The sequence below is a fragment of the Poecilia latipinna genome, unplaced genomic scaffold (genome assembly GCF_001443285.1).
Source record: "Poecilia latipinna isolate Pla-1442-1.1 unplaced genomic scaffold, P_latipinna-1.0 Scaffold280, whole genome shotgun sequence".
Taxonomy (NCBI): Eukaryota; Metazoa; Chordata; class Actinopteri; order Cyprinodontiformes; family Poeciliidae; genus Poecilia; species Poecilia latipinna.
The window spans coordinates 11,637-34,496 of record NW_015112896.1 but is presented as its reverse complement, the minus strand read 5'-3'; the positions used below and the strand labels follow the sequence as shown (position 1 = coordinate 34,496).

General features: G+C 38.0%; 4 protein-coding genes and 1 long non-coding RNA gene across 8 annotated transcripts; 2 read left to right on the top strand and 3 right to left on the bottom strand.

Moving 5' to 3' along the window:
* Positions 1-814: 814 nt before the first annotated feature.
* On the bottom strand, positions 815-3,750 carry LOC106948223 (claudin domain-containing protein 1-like; the record flags this gene model as incomplete). Its single annotated transcript, XM_015033792.1, has 4 exons — positions 815-1,348; positions 2,547-2,684; positions 2,950-3,048; positions 3,669-3,750. Coding segments are annotated over 4 exons (540 nt in total), but the record flags the coding sequence as incomplete, so codon positions are not given.
* An 851-nt stretch (positions 3,751-4,601) lies between these two features.
* On the bottom strand, positions 4,602-5,324 carry LOC106948222 (coiled-coil domain-containing protein 86-like). The gene has a single exon (XM_015033791.1). The coding sequence runs from the start codon at positions 5,172-5,174 to the stop codon at positions 4,602-4,604; it is 573 nt and encodes a 190-aa protein (XP_014889277.1). The 5' UTR covers positions 5,175-5,324.
* Positions 5,325-5,569: 245 nt separating this feature from the next.
* LOC106948228 (beta-galactosidase-like) lies at positions 5,570-14,595 on the top strand. The gene is made up of 16 exons (XM_015033798.1): positions 5,570-5,840; positions 6,255-6,424; positions 7,322-7,472; positions 8,139-8,199; positions 8,287-8,381; positions 9,171-9,351; positions 9,570-9,628; positions 9,712-9,833; positions 10,738-10,778; positions 10,855-10,967; positions 11,053-11,127; positions 11,242-11,331; positions 11,416-11,529; positions 11,920-12,051; positions 12,282-12,521; positions 12,815-14,595. Exons 1-16 carry the CDS (start codon positions 5,778-5,780, stop codon positions 13,067-13,069), a joined length of 1,962 nt encoding a protein of 653 aa, XP_014889284.1. The 5' UTR covers positions 5,570-5,777; the 3' UTR covers positions 13,070-14,595.
* On the bottom strand, positions 7,033-22,563 carry LOC106948232 (uncharacterized). Its single transcript, XR_001425133.1, has 3 exons — positions 22,169-22,563; positions 18,562-18,565; positions 7,033-7,043 (listed from the first exon to the last, which is right to left on the bottom strand). It is a non-coding gene; the product is annotated as an uncharacterized LOC106948232 (long non-coding RNA).
* Positions 14,696-20,468, top strand: LOC106948231 (claudin domain-containing protein 1-like). 4 transcript variants are annotated; one of them, XM_015033803.1, is made up of 7 exons: positions 14,696-14,761; positions 15,016-15,106; positions 16,008-16,317; positions 17,540-17,614; positions 18,235-18,333; positions 18,599-18,736; positions 19,935-20,468. In XM_015033803.1, the coding sequence occupies exons 3-7, from the start codon at positions 16,032-16,034 to the stop codon at positions 20,153-20,155; spliced, it is 819 nt and encodes a 272-aa protein (XP_014889289.1). In that variant the 5' UTR covers positions 14,696-14,761; positions 15,016-15,106; positions 16,008-16,031; the 3' UTR covers positions 20,156-20,468. The 4 variants fall into 4 exon arrangements, with proteins under 4 accessions (XP_014889289.1, XP_014889292.1, XP_014889291.1 ...); XM_015033805.1 differs by having other exon boundaries at positions 14,712-14,761; positions 15,016-15,072; XM_015033807.1 differs by having other exon boundaries at positions 14,730-14,765.
* Positions 22,564-22,860: the final 297 nt, after the last annotated feature.

Here is a 22,860-nt window from a genome sequence, read left to right as displayed (position 1 = left end):
ACCCCCAAAAGAATTGCAGCACCGACAAGAAAGCTGAGGTGCTTATGTAAAAATATTGTATCAATTTACTTTTAGCTTTCCATTTATGCACTGGTGTTCGTCCAAAAATCGTGAGTTCTGTGATTGTAAGGAGGCTGAATGTGCAAACTCAAGGGTGTAGATACTTTTGTAAGGGGTCTTACATCAAGGATGGGTCCTTTTCTGAGTTTATGGCCAGGCAAACTGTGAAGATAAACTGCAAAATTCGACAAACTCCAATAAAACCAACATTGAACAACTGAGAAAGCAACTGTTTAGACAGCTTTTAACATTTAAACGGCAGTAGTAGTAACTGAATTTCCTGAACGCATTTAATAGATTCAGCTTGTTACAAAAACAACACAATAAAATTGGTAATTACGCTGCATCAGTACACACAAGATTCATCAATATCAATGACAGCAGAAGGTGAGTGGTTCCACTTTTAGACTGTGGCATTTTATGACATTTAGTCATTTTACCACAGACCAAAATAAAAAAAAAAAATAAAAATACCACAGATGATGGAAAGGTCAACCCAAATGACATGCAAAGCCTTGATATTTAAAAATGATGCAAAAACAAGACAAAAAAGTTAAATAAAGGTGCACCAGACTCTTTTTAGTAACAGAAACAACTACCTTGATTTGGACCATAAAAGTCCACATCTAAAAGTCAGATAGTGCAAGTTTACACAGTTGTATCCGAGTTAAGGACAATATGGTGAGCAGCTGGAAAAGCATTGGCAACAAAAAGAAGGCAAATGGCAAAATAAAAAACCCAGCAGAAACAAATATAGCACAAAAACCTAGAAGCTAAAAATATGCAACATCAAGATGATGTACAACTCAGTAATGGGGTTAAAAAAAAACAAAGGCAAAGGTGATATAAAGCCACACGAAATGTTTCAATGTGTTTATGAGTACGTATGGATTGGCTGCAGCTGACGCTTAAACCTGTGATACCCTGAACTATTTCTGCATTGCAAGACTGCTACAGTGGAAGTGAGAAGCTACGACCTGAACATTTTATTGAACTACAACCACAAATTGTTGGAAGGAAGGTTGTAGACCTACTTGGTTATCGTAAAATATACTATCCCTGTCTCTTTATGCAACCCTATATGCGGTTATGCGGGTGTAGTGTTTGCGGTGACTTCTGGCCGCCCACAGGAACAGAGCGGCGGCCATCATCTGCAGGGGGAAGGAGATGAGGGCCAGGTAGAGAGACCACCCCATTGACCCGACGACATCTCCCGGTTTTCTGTATTCGCCGTTGAGCTGATCCACGCTGATCCGAAAACAGCAGACAGTTCCCAAAGAGCAGAGGCCTGATAACAAGACGAGACAACAGCCGAGCAGAAGGATGAGAAATAAAGATGCTGTTGATTACCATCATTATCTTCAGCTTGTCACAGGGCTTAAAGTAAAAACAACATCCTGAAGCTGAAACTTTGCTTTGTGGTAGTGATAAGAATGAAACCATAACACACTGTTGTACGCCTACCAGAAATGGCCTTTGAAAAGTGTAAAGAACTGCTTAATAACAGCACAACAAAAAAAGAAAACTTCAAGTATCGATGCCCTCAATGAGGCTCCAAAGTGTTTGGACTCAAAGGCAAAAAAAGGAAGCATCTGTGCAGCATCATAGTAAAAAAAAAAATCAAAAAGACTCACCACCACATTCAACAGACAATTTACAAGAAATTTAAAAAAATCAACATTAAAATCTAAAGAAAGTAGTTACACAGAGCTGGTTTGAGAATTTTCTGGTTTTCCTGCTTCTTTAAATGTTCTGGTTTATAAACAAAGTCCTGTAAGCAATACAAATAATTTATTTTCACATTTTGGATGGATTTGAGAAAACCACAACGGCTGCTATACTCGAGGCTGCAGCAGGGAACGTCAGTCTGGTTGATCCAGTAGTTTTGGTCAGTGCAGAGCAGGAGTCTGCAACCTTTACAACCAAAAGAGCAGTTTCTGCTCTCAGGTCAGCCAAATAAAACTCACTTAGAGTCGCAACTGTGTTTTTTTGAATGAATGAATGAATGAATGAATAAATAAATAAATAAATAAATAAATAAATAAATAAATAAAAATACAGCTTATATAGATAAAAGTCTACTCAAATAAATTTGGTGTCATTTCAAATAAACAATTTTCTTTAATTCTTATAATTTAAAATATAGAGAAATATAACATTTTGCAGAGAGGACAGATAATTTTTCTGTAGAATGAAAAATGTAAAAAACAAAAAAAAACAAACAGATTCAATTCTAATGAAAAAAAAAGTAGAACTGAAAACATAGTGGCACTTTCAGTGTAATTCTTTGTGGACATTCAACACCAATATTGCAAGAAAAAAAAAACGGACAAAACCTGCATTTATTATATCTTAGATTAAATGCTATAGAAGATTGGAAAGAGTTACAAAATTATCCATCTCAACTCAACATTAAGATAAAAATACAGCATTTTAACAAAAGGGTACACCTGAGGATCAACAGGATAGGGACGCATTTCTCTCACCTGCGATAAAATGGAACAATCCCACAACCAGGGTTGGCGTGAAGCTGCGGCACAGGCAGGCACAGACCCCAACCAGACCACTGAGAAACACCAGAGACAAAGACACCAGGGGCAGCAGAAACTGGCACCTCCACAGATCTGAACAAAAAGACAAAGATTCACCATTCAGAGGTTTGTCAAATTAAACCAACCACTGAAAACAGTTTGGAGGACAAATCAACTACTGCAACAAAAATCAAAAAAAAAAATTTGTTTTTTTTTATCTTTGAGGCAGGGTTGGGTATAAAATTAAAACTTCAACACACTGAGTCACTCGAGAGAGGAAGAAAGGTGAACAAAAATATTTAGATTAAAAGAATATGTGACGTTTTGAAATTTGCCTCCGTTTGGGATTTGCACTCACATGTTCTGAGCAGATCCTCCTCGCTCTCGTTCTGTTTGACCTTTGTACTGAACTGCTGAGGAAGGGTGAAGCTCATACAGATGGTCTCCGTCTTAGGATCTAAAGTGAAGGGAAGAGGGCAAAGATCTACCCGAGCATCCGAGATCAACACATAAAGCAGGTTGGAACACAGGGCTGGGGAGCAGGATGAGACAGAAAGCCTGACTTGCACACAATAATACACAAATTCTCCAAACTTTTAACAGATGAAAGCAAACCCGAGGTATCCATTTCCAAAAACTGAGATGCAGTTCTGTCCTTCAACCTAAGCTCTCACTGAGGAAGGAGTCCAGAGATTATTTATTGCTTACTTTTTACCTGTCCATGGAATGGGATCCAGAATTTTTCTCACTTATTCTTGTCGGTGCAGAGTCTCGTGGCAGCCCCTCCTTTTTTGCCTGTATGTCTACCCTACTGTGTAAAAGAAGCCCACCTACTTTTCATAACCCTCCATTGTTCGAAGTGGAGCCATGTGCTCCAACTTCGGCTGAAATTAGTACATTTTTAATCAAGCTCAAAGGATTATTTGAAGATAAAAAGCACACAAGATAACCTGCAAGTTGAGAATGAGCCATAGAATTAGGAAAATTGTTTTAAATTGCAAAGATGGAGAGTTTTGTGATTGCTCTGAGAGTCAGATTAAATATACAAACTGCAAAATGTGGCATATTGTAAACTACCTGTACATCCACTTTGATGAGTGCAATTTCTCTGCTGTGTTGTGTTGGCACTTTCATTGCCTGTCTGAAGATCACCTGTTGATTAAGACACTAATTAAAATCTTGATAATCTTCTCATGTTTGTTTAAAGATTCATTATTTTGGCTTCTTTATTTCATCCAATGTAAAAGGCACATCCCACTATTACCAATATAAGATCAAACTTTCAGACCACCACCGAACCTTAACATTCCTCATTGAATGCAAAGCTAAGTGCACGAGATAAACAGCCACCTCAAGTTCACATTCTGAACAATCACATTCATTTTCCATTCATTTATTAGAAAATATAAAGCGATTGACAGTATGGGTATTTGATCAAATTTGCAAGGGTCTTCACAAACAGCTGCTCTAACTCACTACACCACAAAGGATTCAGATCACACTCCTGTGAAGCTTTGATGTGGATCTGCAATGACTGGTCTAACTATCTGAAACACACCTTCACTGTGAAATAAACCTATAAAATTGTATGCTCTTATCAAATAATTTAACAAATTCTTTTGGTCTAATAAATAGTAACAATAGAATGTCTAGATCTAATATCTAATATGGATGGAAAAGGATATTTTTTTTCACAACAGTCTAGATTACCAGAAACTGTATTTCCTTCAGGTTTTTATAGAACAGTCCAGGGTTTTCTACACTAAAGGAAGCGAAACTCCAGAGCAAGATGCTGCCACTACGATCTCCCATAGAGAGCATGGAGTGAATTGTATGTGTGGTTTCATCNTTTGTAGGTGTTATGACAAAGCAGGCTGCATTGTTTATTTGAGAATAAATTAACAGTTTCCATCATAAAATCCACTGGATTTCTTATTTTATCAGTATATTCATGCAGACAGGTTAAGAAAGAACTTTTCCGAACAGAAATAATACAATTTCAGCTTCAACTCAGCAAGCTGAAGACATATCCCACCTCTGCTTGTTCCGGTCCTTCCACACTCTTCCTGACTTTGGTTTTCCCAGCGGAACCGCCGGGATCGGTTTGGCACTGGGAGCCAGGTGAGCTTTCTTCTTCGGGATGCTACCTGAACCTACAGGAGCCGTTTCTGCTGGTGCAGACTTGGACAGCTGATGTTCTCCTCCATCATCGGCTTTATCCGTTTCCATGACTGCTGCCTGGGCCGGTGGGTCTGAGGGCACTGTGGGTTCTGCTGGTCCGGCGGGTTCTGTAATTTTTGTGGGTTCTGATTCCGTAGACGCACTGGATTCTTCCACGGTCGGACTGTCTGGTTTCTGCTCCGTATCTTCGGGGTTTTCTTCTTCCGCCGGCGGTGGCAGCTCCTTTAGGACGGACCTCCTGGTCCTTCTGCTGGGAGTCCTCACCGGGGTTGTGCTGTCTTGCAATGCGGCAGGAGGGCGCACCGTGCGGCCGCTACGGGTCCGCCTGCCCTCCGCTGGCGGATCCTCAACCAGCTCCACTGAGCTGTTTTCCTCCGACCGGGCCCTCGTTCTCTTCGGCATACTTCTTAATAAAACAGGCAAAAGTACATAACTTTAACTAACTCCAAGACCCACGTGTGCCTGCTCCCAGCCTTGTGTATGATGCGTTATTTCCGGTTCTGACGTAGATCCAGCTGTGCGTTGTCGCCATCTGTTGGTGTGAGGGAGGAACGGCAAATTACATTCGTAGTCTATAGAACTTTATATTTACAAAAATAAGACCTTTTCGTCTAAGGCCGTTTTTGAAAAGACTTTTCATTTTAATGCCTTTTAGTGAGAGGGCTGGTAACTTTTTGTCTATGGCCTCACATCTGAAACTTTATACACTGTTCTAATGTGTGCGGTTTTTTTTTTCTTGAGTCCTGAGGATGTCCTAAAATGAACACCGTACTAAAACACTCTGCAGTGCCATCTACTGGGCAGACTGCATCCCAGATCTTTCATGGGACCAGGCGGTCACATGATTTTTACTTCCGCAACTTGTGATGCTGTTCATTGAAAAACACCTCAGTACACTCAGTGGGAAATCCTTGGCTAGATATCTGATTTTGTTGGTGTTTGCGGCTCCTGTTAAGAAGTTTTAATATAGCAACATCCCAGCACTAGCTGTGAGAGAGACTCATCATGTCGGTGCTCCGATTTAACAGCGTCTTTCTGCTGCTGCTGGTGATGATGTTTGGACACTCTGTGAGTATTTCTGAGCACCTAGCTAAAGTCTTTAAACTTTCTTTTGAGTTTGTATAACAGTTTAAACTGAAATGAGCAGATTTCATGGTTTATTGACATCTTAACATATAATAATTACATATATTTTACAGATATTTTAAGCTAAAAATGATGGATGTAAATAATGTGTTGCAATTTATAGGGGTCTAGACTGACTAAAGCTTTAATTAAGATTTTTTTATGATTATATTTTTGATCATGTTGATGAATCTGCAGCATTCTTTACTAAAACATTTTAAGTGTCTTCAGGTGTTTGGCTTCTACATCCCTACAGTGACCTGAGGTGTCATCTCTGGGCTATACACTTGAAACTCTATGGGAAGTACTGCGCATGTGTAAGTGTACAGTGACAGACAATGGTGTTTTGACCTGCAGATCGGGACGTCTCCATCATTCAGCGTGGACTACGAAAACAACTGTTTCCGTAAGGATGGAGAACAATTTCGTTACATATCAGGGAGCATCCACTACAGCAGGATACCCAGGGCCTACTGGAAAGACCGGCTGCTGAAGATGTACATGGCAGGACTGAACGCCATCCAGACGTATGATTCCTCCACACACACAAATACGGTGCTCTGTTGAATCACGTTTAAAATCAGGAATTATGTGATGCATCAGTGGTCTCCTAAGAAAGTTGCAGACACTGCACAGATGAGTTATTATTGTTGCATTGTTTTATGAAGTACTGTCTTATTCATAACTACTACTTGCTTTTAACAGATGAAAAGTTGCTTTTAGTTTGTCTTCTAAATTAAAATAATGACGTTTGATCATGAATAACAAATACTTTCGTCAATAAAAGCGGGATCATATATAATAACGTTTTAGATTTTTCTCTGCTGCCACACACATGAATCAAATGAATGGGGGTTAACCAGTTTTTCTACTTTTAATGGCATCCTGAGGAGATAAAGAAGCAGTCATTACAGTTAGGAGTCCTGGAGCACAGACACATCCAAAGCATGCTGGGTATTGGACCTTGAAGGCCAGGGTTGGAGATTTCTGTTTGAACACATTATTCACCGGACCTGGAAGCATGATGACTGTATCGCACTTATAAAAAAGTAAAAATAAAAGTTCCTCAGACCAAAAGTGACAGAATTATTTAAAAAAGATGGGTCTTTTTATTTAATGTGTTATTTAATATATAAATCTGGTGAACTGAGTAACCCCTCGACATATAAGATCTAAGACAATTTTTAGTTAATATTTACTTGTAATCATTTGGAGTAATTTATTCTCTGTATGTATTTAAGAAACAATCTTCACTTCAACAGCATATTTTAGATTCATATTCAATTCATACTTTATGAAAACAATGTGCCGGTTTCTTTTTTTCATTGAATCTCATTCTGATTTTGGGTAATTTTACATTTATTTAGGATAAAACACACTTTATGAGTTAATTGTTGAACATAAATACTTTCTTACGCTCGCAGCTACATTCCCTGGAACTACCATGAAGAGACTCCTGGCCAGTACAATTTCAGCGGAGACAGAGATGTGGAATATTTTCTTAAGTTGGCTCAGGACATCGGTCTGTTGGTGATCCTTCGTCCAGGGCCGTACATATGTGGAGAGTGGGACATGGTGAGGGAAACGTGACTTTAAATGCGTTTGCTTTCAAAAACTGAGTTGAAAAGGGACATTTAGTCTCATTTTTTCAAGGGCTTCCTTTGAGTTCCAGTAAGTGCTGTGATCCAGCGAGTCATGTGCTAAAATGACATTGTTAATGTGGCACTCTATATTAGCCAGATAACATAAACACTAAAGTATGTAGTCTCTCTTGCATTGCCCTTTTTGCAGGATGTCCTCTGACACAAAGCCTTCTCCAACACTGAGAGAAAACAGCATTTACTCCACAGACAGTGTGTCTGCTGTGACAATGTACATATGAAGGACTTGTTTGAGGAGCAGACCTCAGAGCAGACTGCAGCCTCATGTTTTATCTGAATGTCACCATTTGAACAAAAACTCTGGACAACTGGATCAATGTGTTTGCTGGGATTTTATGGTTAAGATTCTTTAAATTTAATTATTTTCTATTGGTTTACTTCCCACTACAGTCATTGTCTGGCTTCTATGTTGTATTGTAATCAAATACAGGGAAAAAAAAAAAAAAAAAGTCTTAGCAAAATGGATGTTTTTGCAAGGCAGTGTACCTATAAAGAACTGTGTACAATGTGTGGAATCTAAAGCTTGGCAGTCTCAGCGCCTGTTGTGTTTCTAATTATTAAATGTTATTCTGCCGATTAGGGGGGTCTGCCCGCATGGCTTCTCAATAAGAAAAACATTGTGCTGCGATCGTCTGACCCTGGTAAGTAGCAAACACTCATCTAAGTCAGAAATGTATGCGGTGTCCCACTGCATAAAAGCACAATGCTGTAATTTGTGTCCATTCCAGATTACATTGCAGCCGTGGACAAATGGATGGGGAAGCTGTTACCCATGATGAAGCCTTACCTCTACCAGAACGGTGGTCCCATCATCACTGTACAGGTGAGTGTGGATGTCTCTGTTTGTTTCTCATATTAGTACCTGACTGGTTTTCATTTTACAGCCCACTGCAAAGTTACTAGTCCGCGCTGGTAAAGTATTAAATGGTAAATAAATATAAATGGAGAATTTTTAACATGCATACCTCTTGAAGTTTCTCATGGATCGTTTGGCCACTGCTTATTGAAAGTGATAAGTTGATGCAAGAGCTGCCAAACCACAGCTGCAATACCAGAATGACATGCTTTTGTAACTGTAGCTCTGGGAGAAAACAGACTTCCTTGTCCTTATAAAGTATGTATTGATCTTTAGTTTGAGCTTTTATGAACAACAACAACAACAAAAAACAACAAAACAAAGCAGTCCAGGTGGGTTAGGCAGGAAACAGAGGCTCAATGTGTGGGAAAGCATGAGTCTCACTGTCAAGTACGGTGGAGGATCTGTGTGGCTGTGGGCTTATTAATGAATTAAAGAACATGAGAACCTTACTGACTTCATGTGATTTTGAACTTATGAATTTAAAATGGATAATCATTGGGTCTTAAACAATAATTACATGATTAAAAATCAAGAAAAAACAGAAATGGTTCAACAGACACATAATTAACCTTCATCAAAGGCCATCGTATAGATTGTATGGATGAGCTGAAGAGAGTGCAGGAGGGGATGATGGATGTTTTTACTTTTTGTTTGAATTGACCAGGTTGCCAATCCATGTGAGGAGTTAAAAAAAAAAACAAGATTTAGTCTCATAAGATAAGAAAAATATTGACACACAACCTTTATCAACAGGTGGAGAATGAATATGGCAGCTACTTTACCTGTGACTACAACTACATGCGTCACCTAACCAAACTGTTCAGAGCTAAACTGGGAGATGAGGGGGTGCTGTTCACCACAGATGGTGCCGGGGTGAATTACCTGAAGTGTGGCTCAATACAAGGCCTCTATGCCACCGTAGACTTTGGTCCCAGTAAGCTCAGCGACTCTGCATGTTACAGTGAATTTTCCTTTTCTGTGAAATGACTCACTTTGTTTGTGTTATTGTGTACCCTCTGAGATCCCTTCATTTAGGTTTGTTTTCTTATTTGTGTGTCTATGCCGACTCATTGTCACGTTTTAGCTTAGTAAGAAGTAATGAGGAAGTTGCACAAAGACACTTTGCAATTCTATGCCTCGTCTCTCTGCTAGGTGCAAATATAACTGCTGCCTTTGCGGCACAGCGACATGCTGAACCTTATGGGCCTTTGGTAAGAACTCGCCTCACCCTGCGCATGTTGCTACTGTTACCCGCATGGCAAAGTGAAAATACTCCTGTTCCTTTGTTTCACAGGTGAACTCTGAGTTTTACACTGGATGGCTGGACCACTGGGGATCCCGTCACTCTGTTGTGTCGTCCGCTGTTGTGGCCAAGTCCCTCAGCCAGATGCTGGCTGTAGAAGCAAATGTTAACCTGTAAGTGAGCAAAAGTTACCAGTGATTAGTTTAGAGAAGCAGTCTGTGACTCTGATGTTGCTTGTGCCACCTGCTGGCAGAAGTCGTGTAACTTTTCCACTTGTCAAATTTGGCTACTGATAGGCATTGAAGCCTTAAGATATGAGATTGTATAGAAGAAGCAATCAATGATTGTTCAAATATTTAAAATTTAAAAACAATCAAAAGAATTGTTGAAAGGATGGATAATTTTTATCAAAGCAGCGCCATATATTATGATGCACATATCGCAATGTCAGCGTGTGCAGTATTTCTTTCACAAAGGACTTTTAGTACACAACATTTGACTGACTGTTATATGTCAGGTTTCATGCATTCCCTTTCTGTACATTAGTAAAAAATTTTGATTATTTGAATGAACTCTAACTGACCAGCAATAGTATGGCAATTTCACGTATTTTCCTGATAAAGCTCGTCGGTTGCCAAAGATGTAGCCATACATGGAAAAAGTGGAAAAGTTTCACACTTTGATAGAAGACTTAAACCTGAACTAAATGGATCAAAATCAGCAGTTTTCTGGCTAGCACAACTGTAGCAAGCAACAAACAGATTTGGTCAACAACACTTTCAGATGTACCAAATTACAATCGAAACAGAACACATAATGACCAAAAATTGGTCCAATTTGAACATAAACTTCCACACATGTACGTATGCATGCTTGTATGTATGTCACATGATTTATTGAAGTCATTGGAGTCAGTCGTGGTTAGACAGACCTTCTATGAAGAAAGTTTATCATTACATCATTAAAATGTGATCATAATGTTACAGCTTTGTAAATCATTCTAAAAAAAAATAATAATAATAATCTAAAGTCAATATTTTAAGTACAAACATATATTTTTTTATTCCTTCCCTGAAGGTACATGTTCATAGGCGGGTCAAACTTTGGCTACTGGAATGGTGAGTGTGATGTTAGCATAATACAGCTTTCCTGCATCTTTCCTGAGACACTAATGGTGTGTTTTAATGCTCTCAGGCGCAAACTCCCCGTATGCTGCACAGCCCACAAGCTACGACTATGACGCCCCTCTGTCAGAGGCAGGAGATCTCACAGAGAAATACTTTGCCATCAGAGACGTTATCAGAATGGTATGAACCTGAATATTTAAGCATTGTTTTAGATATTTTTTTTTCCTTTTGTGTCATTGAGAACATCTTTGTCTTCCTAAAATAGTACAGTAAGGTACCGGAGGGACCGATTCCACCAACAACGCCAAAGTATGCGTACGGTTCGGTTACGATGCAGAAGGTAAGCATTCAGATGGCTGTGTTTGATGTTATCACTTACAGGCTTCTAGTTTGTGACCATCGTTTCTGACTTTGCACCAAACTAGCATCGACTTGCTTGTTTTGTCTCCTGCAGCTCCAGACGGTGTTGAGTGCCGTAGAAACGCTGTCGTTCTCAGGTCCAGTTAAAAGCACCTATCCTCAGACATTCACTGACTTAAATCAGGTATCCTCCAGTCTTTTCTCACCACAGTAGTTCCATTTTTGTTTTTTTCACTTTCTGTGTCTTTTTTTTTTTTTACCTCTCCAGAGCTTTGGCTTTGTTCTGTACAGAACAACTCTGCCTTTTAATTGTAGCCAACCCACCCCTCTGTCATCGCCTCTGAATGGGGTCCATGACAGAGCGTATGTGTCAGTGGATGGGGTGAGTCGCATTATTCATCATCAGATCCTCTGTGCAAAAGCTGTGAATTGTAGCTAATTATTACAAAAGAACTACAGTAGATGCAGAACTTCAATGAAGAGCACACATTTTTTAATTAACAAAAATACAGAAGGAGACAGCAGTACATTAGTTGGCCTTTTACATTAGAGACCAGCTTTTCCAGTGCATTTTGCCTCTGAGTACATGAAACGACAAAGTATGAGGAATCAAAACTAACAAACAGTAGACTGAATCATTCAGTCTACCTCCAGTCAACAACACTTCAGTACAGAAACAGTGAATACAATTTTCAATTTCAAAATGTAATTTTTTTCCCTCAGGATTTGTGATAATTGTACTAATATAAACATACTTTTTTTTTTTTTTAAGGTGGCAGTAGGGGTTCTGGAAAGGAACAAGGTCTTGAGTGTGAATGTGACGGGAAATGCTGGAAGTCAGGTGGACATCCTGGTGGAAAACATGGGCCGAATCAACTATGGAAAAGACATCAATGACTTCAAGGTTTTTTGTTTTGTTTTCTTTTTTTTTTTTTGTTTGTTTGTTTTTGGCTTTAGAAATTTGTTACTGAGGCCTCAAGGTCTAATGTGCTGTCAGACATTAAGTTGTTGCTGACATAAAGTCACAGACACTGCACCAACCTGGGATCACAATGGGGCATCCACACTGAAACATTTGGAATGATTTAGAAATGTTACATTTTTTTTTTATCATTTGTTGTTTTCTCAATAAAGGGCCTGGTCTCCAATCTTAATCTGGGACAAACCACCCTTACCGGCTGGACCATGTACAGTCTCAGCATCGACGAGGCGGTCAGACAGGGCCTTCTCGGAGAACAATCTCCCACACAAAGAGACCCAGGTCAGCCTGCGACTCTTTCGCTTCCCGCTTTCTACAATGGAAGCTTCATCATTCCTGACGGTATTCCTGACCTCCCTCAAGACACTTATGTCAAGCTGCCAGGCTGGAAGAAGGTGAGAGACCCTAAAATAAGTTTTTAGCTTTTAAGCTTTGTCAACTACTCATGTATAGATATTCAACATGTGAGTTTAATTAAATTGTGAAAGTAGATCTTTTTTTTATTATTATTATTTAAGCAATAAGACCATGAGCTGTCACTACCCTTCTACAAATAGTTTCAGATATTAAATGTTTTATTATTGCGTTGTTTATATCGCCAGTAAAACTTTTACATTCCCAATGTAATATCTGTTAGGCACCTTTGACTAAAATGCAGTGCAAATTAAATATTTATTTGTTTCCTTAGGGGCAGATCTGGATTAACGGTTTTAATTTGGGGCGTTACTGGCCCGCTCGTGGCCCTCAGGTGACACTTTTTGTGCCTGCCAGCATCCTGAGCACAGCAGCACCCAACAATGTGACCGTCCTGGAGCTGGAAGCAGATCCATGCAGCTACCAGCCATGCACAATTGAGTTTACAAACACCCCGATCCTCAATGCAACAGTCCTCTCTCAGCCCAAACTGCACAGGAGACTGTTTACTAAAGAGGATTTCCTGTGACAATAAGGGAACTCTCTATTGCACTAAAGGAATCAGTTTGCACTGCAGGACTCGACATATGAGCCTGGAATCAATGTTTGATTTGTGAAATGGAAGAGCATTTGAATTTTTTTTTTTGAACAATCTATGTTGTGTAAATGACATTTTGTTTTCTGATACTATTTTTCTAACTATGTTTGCACCACTTGATTGTAGCAGGTATCCAAAATCTCTTCTTGTCTACTCTCAAAGGGATTATAAGCAATGTTAGCTGTGGCATTTCATCATTCAGGGAACATTTAATTTTTCAGATGAAAACCACATCAGGGATGTGTCTGTTTAGATGCGTAGTCCTTTGAGTAAAACAAGTTGCTCCATAGCTTTAAATTAGTCATCTAGTCATCTTGTAGTTGTAATATTTGTACAAGATGTGCCTATATCATAAAAACAAAATAAAAACTTGAAATCCATCTTTATTTTAATGCAACTTAGCTTTTATGCATATTCACATTTTAGGGCAGGCAAATGTATGGCATCAAATTTAAAGACAGGATAGGTTAGTTTTGGTTCCTGCATTACACTCATTCTTTATTTGGGATTCTCACTTCAATGTGTTCCACATGCCACATTTTCTTTTTCTCCACCTCTTAGATTTAGAGTTTTCTCGGTGCCTGTAGTCCATCGTGGGGGATTTGTATTCTAAAAATACCCAGAACTTTCCATCTTCCACCAATAGGTTAATTTTAGTATGGTCTCTAATCATAACCTGTTTTCCACATGTGTTGTATTTGGAATAACTCTAAAATTCTGCACAAAAACAAGCTATTATTTCTTCAGACATAGTTGGCATTATTCAATTTCATCAGCTACAACAAATAACTTCTACAGCTATGCAGATTTTCTTAGTACAGGGTTTTTATTACTTTAAGAGAAGCATTGCAATTCATTCTGCCCTGGGGTTGCTCGTGTTGTTTAAAGATATTGACCTAAAATCCTCCTTACCCGAACCTAGACAATCCAACTCAACTAAAAAGCCATCAATTCTAAAATTCAATCAATATTTTCATGAAAATCTGGTTTCATCCACTTTATCCTGCAGACAAATTGGAATATCTTTGTGCAGAATCTTAACTGAAAAAAGTGCTCTTTCACTCAAAGTCAAAGAGGTTTCTTCAAAATTAAGTCATTAATTTTAACCAATCAGACACTTCCTTCATAAATATAAAGCTATAGTTATCTCTTGTTCTTCCTGTAAACTTTATACAGGGACTGTTGATTTTTTTTTTTTTTTGGTTAGTTCACAAAACTTTTCAAAAAGCATTTTGCTGATCTTCATTAACAATGCACCTGATTTCACACTGTATTTTGGGAAAGTAGATTTTAAAGTCAAAGATTCTGCCATATTTCTTACAAATAAGATTTTGTTTCTTTCAAAAGTTTTGTATTCATAAAAGTTTTTGAACACCTTGTAATAGATTTGAAATTGTATCTAGATACAATCTTAAATTCAAACAAAAGGGCTATAGAATTATTAAATGATTTTTACTGAATACACTCTTTGTTTAATGTCCTCTTTTACAGTACGTTTCCTAGATATCCAATACTTTTTCACTGTTTGTAACAAATGCAACAATTTAAATAAAGTTCTAAAAAAAAAAAAAAAAAGACCAACGTAACACCGGAGCAGCATCAGGAAACTGAGAAGAAGCGGTTGTTGGTATCATGTTTTTGTTACCTATGAATTTGATAATAATGCTAATTTTTTTTAGTTGAATTATAATGACGGTGGCTTCTTTGTGTGACAGTGGCGACCTAGAAACCTAGCTAGGTCGCCATGTTTCTATTCTCTATGTCTGTGTAGCTGCTATCTGAAACAAGTCCATTAAATTAGCTATTGAATGTCAAAGTTCTTGTCTCCGCAGTTGCTGGTATAAAACTATTAGCCGTTTTTTGTCTTTGTTTTTCAGTATCCCCCATCCCAGCGTTCGGGTGATACTTAAACATGACCGAATAAAGTCTCCGAGGTTCGGACACCGACTGAAACACACCCAGCTTAAGGTGCTAACAACATACAGCTGTCAGGACGCTGAAGTTAGCTTTTAGTTCTTGAATAAACTGACTTTAAAGATTCAATATTTTAATGCGAAAATATCAGTTCGTTGACTGGTCATACTAGTAGTGAATTGCTTTAGCACTTGATGACACTATAATTGATTAACTTATTCTAATAGAGAAAATAAAATATATTTTTTTCCCTATCTACAAACAGAAGTTTTACTGGAACGCTAAACCACCCAGACTAATTTAAACTGCACTAATGACAGATTCATTAAAGTACAACTTGTAATAAATGACGTTTCTCTCCATCTCATTTCATGAAGTCCAGCTTTAAAATTACAGCTAGACTATTGAATCTTGAACAGATTCAACGAAATACATTATATGTATCTATATAAAGAGACTGAAGCCCCTCACCCCTACCCCCCCTTTTGTTTTATTTATTTGGCAGCCATATATCAAATTGAAGTATCTGTGTTCAATACCGCAAAGGACAGCTTATATTTGACACAGTACTGTAATCCAACAGCACTATGGCATTGTTGGATATCTGTCCAAAAGATATTGGGTAATCTTTTGGCCAGTTTGATTGACGCTAATTCGCTTGTATATTGTCAGTGGCTTAGATAATAACCTGATGCAGTGTTATAGGGACATTGCGTAATGCTAAGGAAATAATCTAGCTGAAGTTTAACAACACAGTGTTTTGGATTTGGAAGTCGCGCGGATCGGAGGTGGTATTCCACATTCAAAATGCAGTCAGGTGTCTAATTTAAAGAGTAAAACTGATCCTTAACTTCAGAGTCGTGCTGCTGTGGCTGAAGTTGCTGAGCAACAAAATATTTATCTAGACAGTCCATTCTTTGTCAGAAACGGCATCTCTCTTCCCCTCTGCTTGCAGGCAGTCCGAGCTGTCTGTGAGACCATGGTGGACAATCGCTACGCCACGGCTTTGGTCATCGGCTCAGTCCTCAGTCTGCTGGCCACTGTCTACCTGTCTGTGGCGGTGGGGACTCAGGACTGGTTCCAGTACAACACCCCACCTATCAAACGGTGTGTTAACACCACTGCGATCAAAAATGAGTTCCTCACTGGAGACTTTGAGGAGAAGACGTACAGCAGCCACCTGTTCAAGTGGAACGGCACCTTGGGTCTGTGGTGGAGGTGCATCCAGGTTCCTCTCTGCAGCCACTGGTATTGCTGTCAGCAAGGTATTGTATCTAACCTGCACTAAAACAAGTCACAGAAATGCTAAACTGCAAAGTCTATTTTTGGTTAGTTAGAAAGTGATATATTTTTTAATTTAGTTTCTAATGTTTACTTCCTCCTCCTGACCATTTATTCCTCCATTGGAATCCAGTCGTTCTCCAGTCGCTATGCGTGTGAACGACCAGGAATAATATGGCTACTAACGCCTCTGAACTGCTTTTTACTTTAACCTTTTACACAAATAATTAGAAAATTAAAAGAAATGCAGCTTTTTTTTTTTTTTTTTTTTTAAAAAAAAAAAAAGAAGCAGTGTTCCAACAAGATGCTTTCTTACCTGCTTTGGAAGATGGCCGAGCTAGAATCGATCTAAAAACATTAACACATGCCTGCTTCTAGATATTAACAAAAATTGACATTGATAAGTCTTTTTATTTAATTTACTGTGGAAGATAACATGTATAGTTAAATTGAACAACAAACAGATTGAAAACATAATAGGTAACAAAATGTAACTTTGTACCATGATCCGATGAAACCACACATACAATTCACTCCATGCTCTCTATGGGAGATCGTAGTGGCAGCATCTTGCTCTGGAGTTTCGCTTCCTTTAGTGTAGAAAACCCTGGACTGTTCTATAAAAACCTGAAGGAAATACAGTTTCTGGTAATCTAGACTGTTGTGAAAAAAAATATCCTTTTCCATCCATATTAGATATTAGATCTAGACATTCTATTGTTACTATTTATTAGACCAAAAGAATTTGTTAAATTATTTGATAAGAGCATACAATTTTATAGGTTTATTTCACAGTGAAGGTGTGTTTCAGATAGTTAGACCAGTCATTGCAGATCCACATCAAAGCTTCACAGGAGTGTGATCTGAATCCTTTGTGGTGTAGTGAGTTAGAGCAGCTGTTTGTGAAGACCCTTGCAAATTTGATCAAATACCCATACTGTCAATCGCTTTATATTTTCTAATAAATGAATGGAAAATGAATGTGATTGTTCAGAATGTGAACTTGAGGTGGCTGTTTATCTCGTGCACTTAGCTTTGCATTCAATGAGGAATGTTAAGGTTCGGTGGTGGTCTGAAAGTTTGATCTTATATTGGTAATAGTGGGATGTGCCTTTTACATTGGATGAAATAAAGAAGCCAAAATAATGAATCTTTAAACAAACATGAGAAGATTATCAAGATTTTAATTAGTGTCTTAATCAACAGGTGATCTTCAGACAGGCAATGAAAGTGCCAACACAACACAGCAGAGAAATTGCACTCATCAAAGTGGATGTACAGGTAGTTTACAATATGCCACATTTTGCAGTTTGTATATTTAATCTGACTCTCAGAGCAATCACAAAACTCTCCATCTTTGCAATTTAAAACAATTTTCCTAATTCTATGGCTCATTCTCAACTTGCAGGTTATCTTGTGTGCTTTTTATCTTCAAATAATCCTTTGAGCTTGATTAAAAATGTACTAATTTCAGCCGAAGTTGGAGCACATGGCTCCACTTCGAACAATGGAGGGTTATGAAAAGTAGGTGGGCTTCTTTTACACAGTAGGGTAGACATACAGGCAAAAAAGGAGGGGCTGCCACGAGACTCTGCACCGACAAGAATAAGTGAGAAAAATTCTGGATCCCATTCCATGGACAGGTAAAAAGTAAGCAATAAATAATCTCTGGACTCCTTCCTCAGTGAGAGCTTAGGTTGAAGGACAGAACTGCATCTCAGTTTTTGGAAATGGATACCTCGGGTTTGCTTTCATCTGTTAAAAGTTTGGAGAATTTGTGTATTATTGTGTGCAAGTCAGGCTTTCTGTCTCATCCTGCTCCCCAGCCCTGTGTTCCAACCTGCTTTATGTGTTGATCTCGGATGCTCGGGTAGATCTTTGCCCTCTTCCCTTCACTTTAGATCCTAAGACGGAGACCATCTGTATGAGCTTCACCCTTCCTCAGCAGTTCAGTACAAAGGTCAAACAGAACGAGAGCGAGGAGGATCTGCTCAGAACATGTGAGTGCAAATCCCAAACGGAGGCAAATTTCAAAACGTCACATATTCTTTTAATCTAAATATTTTTGTTCACCTTTCTTCCTCTCTCGAGTGACTCAGTGTGTTGAAGTTTTAATTTTATACCCAACCCTGCCTCAAAGATAAAAAAAAACAAATTTTTTTTTTTGATTTTTGTTGCAGTAGTTGATTTGTCCTCCAAACTGTTTTCAGTGGTTGGTTTAATTTGACAAACCTCTGAATGGTGAATCTTTGTCTTTTTGTTCAGATCTGTGGAGGTGCCAGTTTCTGCTGCCCCTGGTGTCTTTGTCTCTGGTGTTTCTCAGTGGTCTGGTTGGGGTCTGTGCCTGCCTGTGCCGCAGCTTCACGCCAACCCTGGTTGTGGGATTGTTCCATTTTATCGCAGGTGAGAGAAATGCGTCCCTATCCTGTTGATCCTCAGGTGTACCCTTTTGTTAAAATGCTGTATTTTTATCTTAATGTTGAGTTGAGATGGATAATTTTGTAACTCTTTCCAATCTTCTATAGCATTTAATCTAAGATATAATAAATGCAGGTTTTGTCCGTTTTTTTTTTCTTGCAATATTGGTGTTGAATGTCCACAAAGAATTACACTGAAAGTGCCACTATGTTTTCAGTTCTACTTTTTTTTTCATTAGAATTGAATCTGTTTGTTTTTTTTTGTTTTTTACATTTTTCATTCTACAGAAAAATTATCTGTCCTCTCTGCAAAATGTTATATTTCTCTATATTTTAAATTATAAGAATTAAAGAAAATTGTTTATTTGAAATGACACCAAATTTATTTGAGTAGACTTTTATCTATATAAGCTGTATTTTTATTTATTTATTTATTTATTTATTTATTTATTTATTTATTCATTCATTCATTCATTCATTCAAAAAAACACAGTTGCGACTCTAAGTGAGTTTTATTTGGCTGACCTGAGAGCAGAAACTGCTCTTTTGGTTGTAAAGGTTGCAGACTCCTGCTCTGCACTGACCAAAACTACTGGATCAACCAGACTGACGTTCCCTGCTGCAGCCTCGAGTATAGCAGCCGTTGTGGTTTTCTCAAATCCATCCAAAATGTGAAAATAAATTATTTGTATTGCTTACAGGACTTTGTTTATAAACCAGAACATTTAAAGAAGCAGGAAAACCAGAAAATTCTCAAACCAGCTCTGTGTAACTACTTTCTTTAGATTTTAATGTTGATTTTTTTAAATTTCTTGTAAATTGTCTGTTGAATGTGGTGGTGAGTCTTTTTGATTTTTTTTTTTACTATGATGCTGCACAGATGCTTCCTTTTTTTGCCTTTGAGTCCAAACACTTTGGAGCCTCATTGAGGGCATCGATACTTGAAGTTTTCTTTTTTTGTTGTGCTGTTATTAAGCAGTTCTTTACACTTTTCAAAGGCCATTTCTGGTAGGCGTACAACAGTGTGTTATGGTTTCATTCTTATCACTACCACAAAGCAAAGTTTCAGCTTCAGGATGTTGTTTTTACTTTAAGCCCTGTGACAAGCTGAAGATAATGATGGTAATCAACAGCATCTTTATTTCTCATCCTTCTGCTCGGCTGTTGTCTCGTCTTGTTATCAGGCCTCTGCTCTTTGGGAACTGTCTGCTGTTTTCGGATCAGCGTGGATCAGCTCAACGGCGAATACAGAAAACCGGGAGATGTCGTCGGGTCAATGGGGTGGTCTCTCTACCTGGCCCTCATCTCCTTCCCCCTGCAGATGATGGCCGCCGCTCTGTTCCTGTGGGCGGCCAGAAGTCACCGCAAACACTACACCCGCATAACCGCATATAGGGTTGCATAAAGAGACAGGGATAGTATATTTTACGATAACCAAGTAGGTCTACAACCTTCCTTCCAACAATTTGTGGTTGTAGTTCAATAAAATGTTCAGGTCGTAGCTTCTCACTTCCACTGTAGCAGTCTTGCAATGCAGAAATAGTTCAGGGTATCACAGGTTTAAGCGTCAGCTGCAGCCAATCCATACGTACTCATAAACACATTGAAACATTTCGTGTGGCTTTATATCACCTTTGCCTTTGTTTTTTTTTAACCCCATTACTGAGTTGTACATCATCTTGATGTTGCATATTTTTAGCTTCTAGGTTTTTGTGCTATATTTGTTTCTGCTGGGTTTTTTATTTTGCCATTTGCCTTCTTTTTGTTGCCAATGCTTTTCCAGCTGCTCACCATATTGTCCTTAACTCGGATACAACTGTGTAAACTTGCACTATCTGACTTTTAGATGTGGACTTTTATGGTCCAAATCAAGGTAGTTGTTTCTGTTACTAAAAAGAGTCTGGTGCACCTTTATTTAACTTTTTTGTCTTGTTTTTGCATCATTTTTAAATATCAAGGCTTTGCATGTCATTTGGGTTGACCTTTCCATCATCTGTGGTATTTTTATTTTTTTTTTTTATTTTGGTCTGTGGTAAAATGACTAAATGTCATAAAATGCCACAGTCTAAAAGTGGAACCACTCACCTTCTGCTGTCATTGATATTGATGAATCTTGTGTGTACTGATGCAGCGTAATTACCAATTTTATTGTGTTGTTTTTGTAACAAGCTGAATCTATTAAATGCGTTCAGGAAATTCAGTTACTACTACTGCCGTTTAAATGTTAAAAGCTGTCTAAACAGTTGCTTTCTCAGTTGTTCAATGTTGGTTTTATTGGAGTTTGTCGAATTTTGCAGTTTATCTTCACAGTTTGCCTGGCCATAAACTCAGAAAAGGACCCATCCTTGATGTAAGACCCCTTACAAAAGTATCTACACCCTTGAGTTTGCACATTCAGCCTCCTTACAATCACAGAACTCACGATTTTTGGACGAACACCAGTGCATAAATGGAAAGCTAAAAGTAAATTGATACAATATTTTTACATAAGCACCTCAGCTTTCTTGTCGGTGCTGCAATTCTTTTGGGGGTATCTCTGTTCCAGCCTTAAAAATCTACGAAGTTTTGCCAATTCTATTTTTGGAAAACACCAAGCTCTGATTAGATACATCTAGGAAGAGCCAATTTTGTCTTTTCTTTAGTTTTGAACTTTGACTAGTCCATTTCCATTCAGTTTTGTTCCTGGTCGTATGTTTAGGCTGGTTGTCATGCTGGAAGTTGTAGCTCTGCTCCAATTTAAAATCTTTTGCAGCCTCTCACGGGATTTCACCCAGAAAGGCCTTGTATTTAATTCAATACATCTTAGCTCTTGACTGGGAGTTTGTGATTGTAACCTGACAAAATGTGAAAGTTTTGAGGGTAATAATACTTTTGCAATACAAAGTAGCAGAGTGAACAACTCCAGTAATTGTTTTATTTGGCTCATTATTTCACTGATTTGCACAGTGACCAGATTCTGATTTCTTCAACCAACATTTTTTTTTTTTTCAGAAATAAATTTGCCTTCATCAGGGAAAGAAAAAAAAAGACTAACATTGACTCAAAACATGTCCATTTGTATTTTTGGAGAAAGAAAGTGTTTAGAAAACAGCACAATTTCAAAACTGAAAGCAATACTTAATATTTTTATACCATGTGAGGACAATTTATGTTATTCCCTTTAAAGTTCTTTACAACTTTAAAGGGAAGGGAATCACTATAGGAAAAATAAGAAAATAGGCTTCAGTTCCCCAGCTGAATCTTTTCTCGTTTTCTATCTGATGATTTATTTGTTCTGTTACAGAGTGAAGGACATAAATCAGGGTTATTGTTGCCAAGTTGTCGCCCCAGTCATGCCCTGTGTCTACCATGAGGGGGCAGAGTTAGGATCTGGCTTTTATTCAATTGGTCAGGTAAGATTTGAAAAAGAGTCCAGGACATGAAATTATCTGATGATCTGATTATATTCACTTTTGAGCACATTAGCACAGAATCCTCATGCTTTTGGTTTTTTTTTACAAGATAATTTGAGAAAAAAAACTAAAAACTAAATTAAAATGCGCAAAATATCTGTATGAAACATTTTGTTGATAATTCACATTGATCAGAGGTGTTTTAACTATGTTACATTTTCAAATAAGCAAGAATTTGTCATTTCACTCTGGTGTCAGAAAATAAATTGTGACTTTGTTTTGAACTGACATCTTTAACTGAAGCGTTTCCTGTCAGTATGTCGAGTTATACGTATTGAGACTTCTTGAAAACTTTTTCATCTTCTGAAACGTAATACTGTATTGTTGCTATGTGAAATAAATTTGACAATTGGTTACTTTTATTGGAATTTTGTCGATTTTCATTAGCTTAAAATTTGAATGCAGAGATGGTGCTTTACTTTTTGCAAATGGAAAATATCTGAATAAATTTGGATAACTTTACATTTCTGTGCAGATGTGCTTCCATTCTGACCATTTAGAGCAGAATACTACTACTAAAACTCCATGCGTTACAATAAAGCACATTGTATGACTTACGACTTAATATATACATTAATGCACTTTCCACAACTTAAAGTAAATTAATTCATGGAATGTGCATTAATGTAGATATTTTTCTTTTATGTGTCAAGACAAT